Genomic DNA, 8,292 nt, shown 5'->3' on the forward strand with positions numbered 1-8,292 from the left:
GAGCACGATACCCCACTTCTCAGAAGCTCTTGCTCGCGCTCCTAGTGGCCTCGCGTAAGCTGCGCCACTACTTCCAGGGTCACCCCATCAAGGTCGTCTCAACTTACCCATTGGAGAGAGTGCTCAGGAGCCCCAATGCTGCGGGAAGAGTCGTTGAATGGAACATCGAGCTGCAAGCGTTTGACCTGGAGTTCAGCACATCCAGGGTCATCAAGGGGGCTGCACTCGCTGACTTTGTGGCAGAATGGACCGACATCCCGGAGCTCGAAGCAGACGAGAACCGATCCCTCTTGCCAGGGAGTGAAGTGTCAGATGGCTAGGTCATGTACTTTGATGGCGCGTTCGCGCGCCAGGGCGCGGGGGCCAGAGCCGTGCTCATCTCGCCCACTCAGGACAAGCTTTACTATGCCATGCAGCTCTGCTTCCAGCTGGGCGAGATGGTCTCGAAAAACATCGCAGAGTATGAGGGTCTCATCGCCGGTCTCAAGGCTGTGGTGGCCCTGGGGGTGAAACGCCTCACCATCGAGGAAGACTCGCAGCTCCTTGTCAACTTCTCCAACAAGGTGCATGAGCCAAAGGATGAGCACATGGAGGTGTACCTCGCGGAGGTACGCAAAATGGAGAAGCAGTTCCTAGGCCTGGAGATGCAGCATGTGCCTCGTGGCACCAACAAAGAGGCCGACGACATCGCCAAAAGAGCATCCAAGCGGTTTCCCCAAGAGCCTGGTGTCTTCGAGGAACGACTCTTCAAGCCTTCGGCAGCACCTTCGCCTGTGGAGCAAACGCCATCTCAGGAGGAACTCCCCTAGCCAGCAGCCTCGGGAGCCCCCACCTGCGGCTCGACCTCAGGAGCACGCCTCCTCTCAGCGCTCGAGCCTCAGGAGGGGTGCTGGAACAAGGAGTTCAAGGCGTACCTGATGCAAGGCATGTTGTCGGAGAAGGAGGAAGAAGTGGAGCGCGTGGCCTGGCAGGTTATGGCGTACTGCATCCAAGACGGTGAGCTATACAGGAAGCGACCAAATGATGTTTCTCTACAATGCATTTCTAGGGAACAGGGGAATGACCTGCTGGCCGACGTACATGGCGGAGACTGCGGGCACCACTCGTCGTCACGCACCTTAGTCGGCAAGGCTTTCCACATCGGGTTCTACTCGCCCACGGCACTCAATGACGCGGCCGAGCTGGTAAAATCCTGCAAGGCCCGCCAATTCCACGCCAAGCAGATCCACGAGCCGGCTCAAGACCTCCAGACTATCCCACTCTCATGGCCGTTCGCGGTCTAGGGGCTGGATATCCTGGGCCCATTCCCTCGAGCGCCTGGAGGTTATCGCTACCTCTACATCTCGACGACAAATTCACCAAATGGGCGGAAGTGGAAGCCGTCCGCACCATCCCAGCCGGGTCAGCGGTCAAGTTCATCAAGGGCCTCGTAAGCCGATTTGGGGTCCCTAATCGCATCATCACCGACAATGGCTCACAGTTCACCAGCAATCTCTTCAAAACATATTGTGCTAACCTTGGAACGCAGATCTGCTACGCCTCTATGGCGCACCCTAGGAGCAATGGCCAGGCCGAACGCGCCGATGCGGAGGTCCTGAGGGGTCTGAAGACTAGGACCTTCAAGAAGAAGCTCGAGGCCTGTGGCAGGGGCTGGCACGATGAGCTCCAGTCCATGATGTGATCCATCCACACCACCGCCACTAGGCCCATAGGCGAGACCCCGTTCTTCCTCGTCTACGGAGCAGAAGCGGTTCTCCCACATGAGGTCAAGCATCGCTCTGTGCGGGTCCTGGCGTTTGATGAAACACAGCAGGACGCCATGTGGGGGATGGATCTCGTGCTTGGGGAGGAGCGCCACCGTGAAGCCTTGCTCCGAGATGCGAGGTATCCGTAGGCGCTGCGGCGGAACCACTGTCGCAGCTCCGCTCCAGGACGCTCGAGGTGGGTGATCTTGTCCCGAGGCGGGTGCTCTCCAGGGAAGGGCTGCATAAGCTCTCGCCCATGTGGGAGGGCCTATTTCGGGTCGCCCACGTCTCCAGGACTGGCACCGCGCGCCTGGAGACGCAGGACGGGATCCCCATCCAGAACGCCTGGAACATCCAGCACCTTCGGAGGTTCTACCCATGAAGCAAGGCCCAATGCCTGTGAAGCAAGGCCCAGTGCCTGTGAAGAATCTCCGCTCATGACACTCTCACGTAATAATGAGTGGGGCTGTACACGCCCAGGAGTCTCAGGAGTGCCGCCCTCAAGCCTCGGGGCTCCCTCCCACGCCTAGTGGCAGCACTTAGCTCCGCTTTGGTGAGAAGACAAGAATACTAAACAAGGTGCCGGACGCGGCTTTTCATTTGCTTTCCATAGTTGGTTCGCCCCTCTTTAGTAAGAATTTGCTTTCTGGTGTTCCTTGCTGGCCTGATTCCATTGCCTTTTGCCTCCTTTCTGCTCTCTATTCCTCATTTTTGACATGTACTCTCCCTCGCATTCCTAGCGAGGGGGCTGGACAGGCGCCCTCGTGAGAGGTTTCGTGTTCCTGTCTTTCGCAAGGCACCCTCACTCGAGTTCGCAAGATGGCGCACCCCTCTCAATCCGTGGCCCCCAGGTACCATGATACCAAGCACTGGGTCATGACCGGTAGTGCCTTCAACCAGGATCCAAAAGGATAAGAATTTCCTAGCGAATTTTTGCAGTTCTCAGGCGCCTTCCGAGCACAGGAGGCCTTGTCAGGCATTGGGGAACGCACGTCTCGCGAGGCAGAATCTACTTCAGGCGCATCAAGCTAAGTTGTTCGTACGCGCATACATAAAACACGGCGCTGCAACACAACACAGGAATGATAAACAAAGCATAGCCACTTAGAAATCACAATTGTTGCACGCCCCAGCGGGGCCCCATACTTGTCTCTCTCTCAGTGCAGGAAGGAAAGGAAAAATGAAACAAAAGCGGAACATGCTCCCGCAGCAGGTCGCGAGGACGGGCCCATGGCGCTCTCCAGAGCTCATCCAGACCCCTCCTTGCGCTTCACCTGAGCACGGCGGTGAGTCGACCCTGTCAGGACCCCGATTCCAAGTCACATCGATCTAGATGGTAACACCTCATATGACTTTGCGGCCTCACGCATGGTATTCCCACGGGTGTCGCCTTACCATGGCCCGGGACCGTTTGCGCCTTTTCACTCACGTATATGATAGTGTCGCTAGCATCCATATGACAGAGAACCCGGGCCAACATGACTAGTCGTGAACCCAAAGTGGCACTAACTTACGGGCACATGCATACATGAATCAACATCGAGCATGTCGGTCAGCAGCGTGCGAATCCAGGCTGTAGCACTGGGCTAACAGGACTCCGGGAACCCGGGCTGTAGCAAGCTAGGCAGGACTCCGGATGTCACCGCGTGACATTTCGCCGAAGGGACAGACACATGAATGAAGTGAATCACATGCCAGCCAGTCAAGTGTTCCGGAGCAGTAGTGCTGGGCTAGCAGGACTCCTGTGAACCGAGCTATAGCGGACTACTATGGCTCATGGAAGCACAAGACTACATTTCCCCATAAGAGAGGCTACCAAGGATAAACAACTAGGTTGTCGGATCCCACACATACCAAGCATTTCAATCATGCACACAATATGCTCAATATGTGCAATACAACATGGCGTCACAACAACTCTCAACGACTCAGAGTATTTATTCATTAGGCTCCGAGGAGCCAAGTAATACAAACATGGGTCTCATGACCCAACATACAGAGCATACAAACAACAAGCACATGCGGAAGCTTAACTTGTCTGAGTATAGACATCTACAAATGAAAAAGGCTAAGAAACCTGACTATCTACCAGATCCTGCCGAGGGTACAAGATCGTAGCTGAGGTATCAAGCTAAACGTCCAAGTCCATGCGGAAGTACTAGTGAGACTGAAGTCTCTCTGCAAAAACATAAATTAAGCAAATGTGAGTACAAATGTACCCAGCAAGACTTACATCAGAACTATCTACATATGCATCGGTATCAACAAAGGGGTGGTGGAGTTTAACTGCAGCATGCCAGCTTTGACTCGGTGGCTATCCTGAACTTCGACTGCAAGTAACTCTTTTGAGGTGGCGCACACGAGTCCACATATTCACCATATCAATACACCACTATGGATCCGCTCCCGTCTCCCTACGAGAACGCCATCCATAGCACTCATGCTTATCTTGCACATTTTAGAGTATCCACTTTCACTTGTCTATGAACTATGCAAGGGGTCCAAGTTTCCATATCCGAGGAATCCGAATATTCGAATAGATAATGTTAACCCAGCAGGGGTGTACTTCTTCACACACGCTCTCGCCACTTACCACCATGTACACATCGTGTATCTCGGCAACCTTCAAGCGGAAGCCTGGCAAGGGAGTCGGCCATGACTTGACTAACCAACAAGTCTCTAGTCCAGGTTTATCGCCTATTCGGGTTCCATCCGCAAGGAGATCAGGCCGGGGTGTCGCTCACGGCCCCAAACGATGTGTGCAGGGTTCCCAAGCCCACCATCCGGGTGCCACTTGGTACACCGTGCCACTATGCCTAGTCTATCCCAAGCCCACCTGTACCGGGTGCCACTTGGTAGACTACTAACACTACCTACAAACACCAGAAACTAGTTGCAACTCCTGGACAGAGATCGAGTTGATTAATAAGTCGAGAGGGGTCAAGTTACAGGAACCCAATGTGTGGTAGTAACTGTTCATGGATCACAAACACAGAACTCAGTTCCTGAGGATGGCTGCAATGAGACAACCCACCATGTACTCCTACATGGCCTCTCACCACTACCTTTACCAAATCGTGTTCACGCACTTAGCTCACACAAAGTAGGACATGTTCATCACCATTCCAATTCATTCCCGATGAATCAGACCTGACTCAACTCTAAGCAATAGCAGGCATGACAAACAATCATGAATGAGTAGGCACACCAGGGCTCAAACAACTCCTACTCATGCTAGCGGGTTTCATCTATTTACTGTGGCAATGACATGTCATGCAAAGGAAAGGGGTTCAACTACCGCAGCATGTAACAGTTGAATCGTTCTTGTCCTAATGCAGTAAAAGAGAGCAGGAGCGAGAGAGTGGGATTGTATCAGAATGAACAAGGGGGTTTTGCTTGCCTGGCACTTCTGAAGATAATATAGTTCTTCATCGGTGTCATCGATCACATCGTCAGAACCACGTCTATCGGGGGGGGGGGGACAATCACCGACAAACACAGAAAGAATATAATCAATGCAATGCACGATATGATGCATGATCATGACATGTCAATATGTTGTGATTTGTACTAATGCATCTAGCAACAATTTAAATGAAGTCCATATGAACCAAGGGTTCATATGCAAACTCCATAAGGGGTATTTAAAATGACATTATCATGTTTTCACTTATACAGGGGTATAAGTTGGTTGAACATTCATGAAAGTAGCATAAATGGATAGATTTAATTTTTCTGATAATTTTTCATATATAAATTATTTCATTTGGAGTTACGGTTGATTCTCTATGATTTTTAGAAGTTTTAGACATTTTCTGGAATTTTCTAATTATTTAAAAACCAGAAAATGATTTACTGCGTCAGCATGACATAGCTATGACATCATCAGGTCAACGGCGTCAACCCAGGTCAAACCTGATGCTGGGACCCACGTGTCATAGGTTCAGTCATAATTAGTGACTTTAGTTAAACCTAACCAAAATCATTAGAGGAGCTGGGCCCACCAGTCAGTGGCTGTGGGGGTTAATTGGAGCGCCATTAGTGGCTAATGGTGGCGCCACGTCGGCTTCGCCGGAGTTCACCGGCGGTGACCAAAACCGACGACGGAGATGCCACAGAAATACGCTACGGGGAATGGTTTTGAGCGCCGGTTGCAGCTACGGAACGCCAGGACTCGAGCGCATCTGTTGCAACAGGCGGCGGCCGCTGGGGTGGCCGGAGCTCGCCAGGAACGAGCTCGCGGCGGCGGCCGGAGTACGGGCTTGACGGCTAATATGCTACGGTGCATGCGAGGTCGAACGGACGGCAGTTCCGGGCTCCTGGGAGCTCAAGGTGGCGCGCATGGACACGAGCTGTGGTGGCCCAGGCCACACCAGTGTGGAACCACGGCGGCGGGTCTTCTTGAGTCTGGTGGCTAGGCTGGCTAGAGGAGGGGATTGACTGCAGGGAGAGGGGAAACGCTCGGGGGCTCACAACGGTGCCGTAGGGATGCCCAGCGTGTTCGAGGAAGCCCTGTGGACGACGAATCGGCGGCGACGATCTTCGGTGCCCGACGGTGAACACGATGATGTCGGCGACATTTTTCGGGGCTTCCGGCGTCGGGAGGCTCAGTGAGGAGGAAGAGAGGAACGAGATGGAGTTTGTGGGCAGCTTCAGGGGGCGTAGGAGAGGTGGTGGCCATGGCTACGGCGAGCGGCCGCGGCGAACGCGCTCGGTGGTGCTGCGGGAGAGAGCAGAGGAGGGGGAGGGGGTCCAGGGAGAGAGGGAGGGGGTCGAGAGGGAGTGCATGGCACGCGTGGAGGAGAAAAGGCAGTAGAGGGGGCACGCAGGCAAGGAGGAGCCAGAGCGGCTCGCCTGCGCATCGGGCACGCAGCTGCTTCTCCTCCTGGCAGGAGGAAGAAGACAGTGCTGCCCCTGGTCGGCCGGGCTGGCTTCGGCTAGTAAGCCACTACAGTGGTGGGCTGCATGGTAAGGTTTTTGTCCCTTTTTTGTTTTGTTTTCTTTTGATTAACATTCTGCCACTGTTTAAAATTCAGAACAATTTCAAAGCAGTGACAAAAACCCTTTGAATATTTTTATGTTGCTGGATGGACTTCTTCAATAGCAGATAAAACATTTCAAAGTTATTTGAAACATATTCCATATATTATGAATATAATTCCAAATTCAAATACAATAATGACTTAAATTCAGTGCCCAAAATATTCCACAAAAATGTTCACCATTTTTGGTTTGGACTCAAAGCCTTGCCAAAAATATCAAACGTTGATGAAGGCATTTTGGTTTCATTGAATGCAATTTCAGTTGAACTTAGTTGATTTAATTTTGGTGCTAGGCTTTGGAACAATCCCCATTTCAAGTTTATTTAAATTGTAAACATGATGACATGAGGAACAAGCAAAGGCAACAGGGGCTGAGCTAGGGCTGTGACAACTCACCCCCACTAAACAAGAATCTCGTCCCGAGATTCAAGACGTGAGGTAAGAAGACAGAGGGGGCACAAGACCAACACAATCTTCATGATCCAACTGCCCTCATCGAAGATGTTGATTCGTCCTAACATAATGATCTTGGCATCTTTTCGTTCGAGATCTTTGTCCAGCACGATGACGACAGAGAGAAACTCTATAGAAATCGATCTCCTTAAAGATCGAGCAACTCACGGAATAAGACGTTGAACATCTCTTGAGGTGGGAGACAAAACACAGCTTAAAAAGGACGGAAGAACAAGTTGACGAGGGTTTCAAAGTAGCGAGGGAAAATTGTCATGATTCCATAACGGAGTACCTCAGGGAAGGTGACTCATGGAATTACTCCCTTAAGTGGCAAAAAGAATTACTTTTGATACAGAGATCATTGAAACTCTTTATACCAGCCTAAGGCAATCACAATCGATCGTTTGGCGGAGTTTAAAGGGATGGCATATCCGGATTTGAATGGATGATGTGGACTAACTTGTTGAAGACAAAGCGATGAATGATTTTGCTTATCATCGGAAATGGATGGGACCCATGGTAGGACCACTTTTGAAGATGATCCTGGATAGTAACTGCTGAGAAGGGCAGCCCATGGGAATTGGCACAATGGCGGTGCAAGCTGGGAACAAAATGCAACTGTTGGGAATGATTCTAATAATTTGGAAACAGAAGAGAGTGATTCCATTGTTAGAAAAGTTATGGCATAATCGAAGAAACTGAGAGCGGATCCCAATTAATGCCGACGATAAACCTAGCACTTGCGCGTGTTCTCAAGAACTTGAGCATTTCCATATTCATCAAGGTTTTACCAATATCCGTGTCAAGGATCCTGGCAACACAACATACCACCATGATGGATATTGGTGGAGGATGCAGATGCAAAGGAAGATAACACTTTCTCAGATTTCACCTTAGCAAGGCCAAGGGGACAAAAGCTGGATAATCGATCGAGAGACATTTAGCACTCCACTTCTAATGTTCTCCTTGATGTGCTAGCGCAACCCATTTATTAAAATGGTTTGGTACCTAGGACATCAAGTAAAAGGTCGGACTTCGGGAGCACAAAAATC

The 8,292-nt window shown here is 51.2% G+C and overlaps 1 protein-coding gene across 1 annotated transcript; it reads left to right on the top strand.

Annotated features, from left to right (window-relative positions):
- Nucleotides 1-926: 926 nt before the first annotated feature.
- On the top strand, nucleotides 927-1,283 carry LOC147965230 (uncharacterized). Its single transcript, XM_087530359.1, has one exon. It carries the CDS (start codon nucleotides 927-929, stop codon nucleotides 1,281-1,283), a length of 357 nt encoding a protein of 118 aa, XP_087386485.1.
- Nucleotides 1,284-8,292: the final 7,009 nt, after the last annotated feature.

Source organism: Triticum urartu, chromosome 6A (assembly GCF_056163025.1).
Source record: "Triticum urartu cultivar PI428250 chromosome 6A, HENAU_Tu73, whole genome shotgun sequence".
Classification (NCBI taxonomy): domain Eukaryota; kingdom Viridiplantae; phylum Streptophyta; class Magnoliopsida; order Poales; family Poaceae; genus Triticum; species Triticum urartu.

What these genes read in the sequence shown, in the direction of transcription:
- LOC147965230 (XM_087530359.1), top strand. Translation starts at nt 927, where the DNA reads ATGTTGTCGGAGAAGGAGGAAGAAGTGGAGCGCGTGGCCTGGCAGGTT.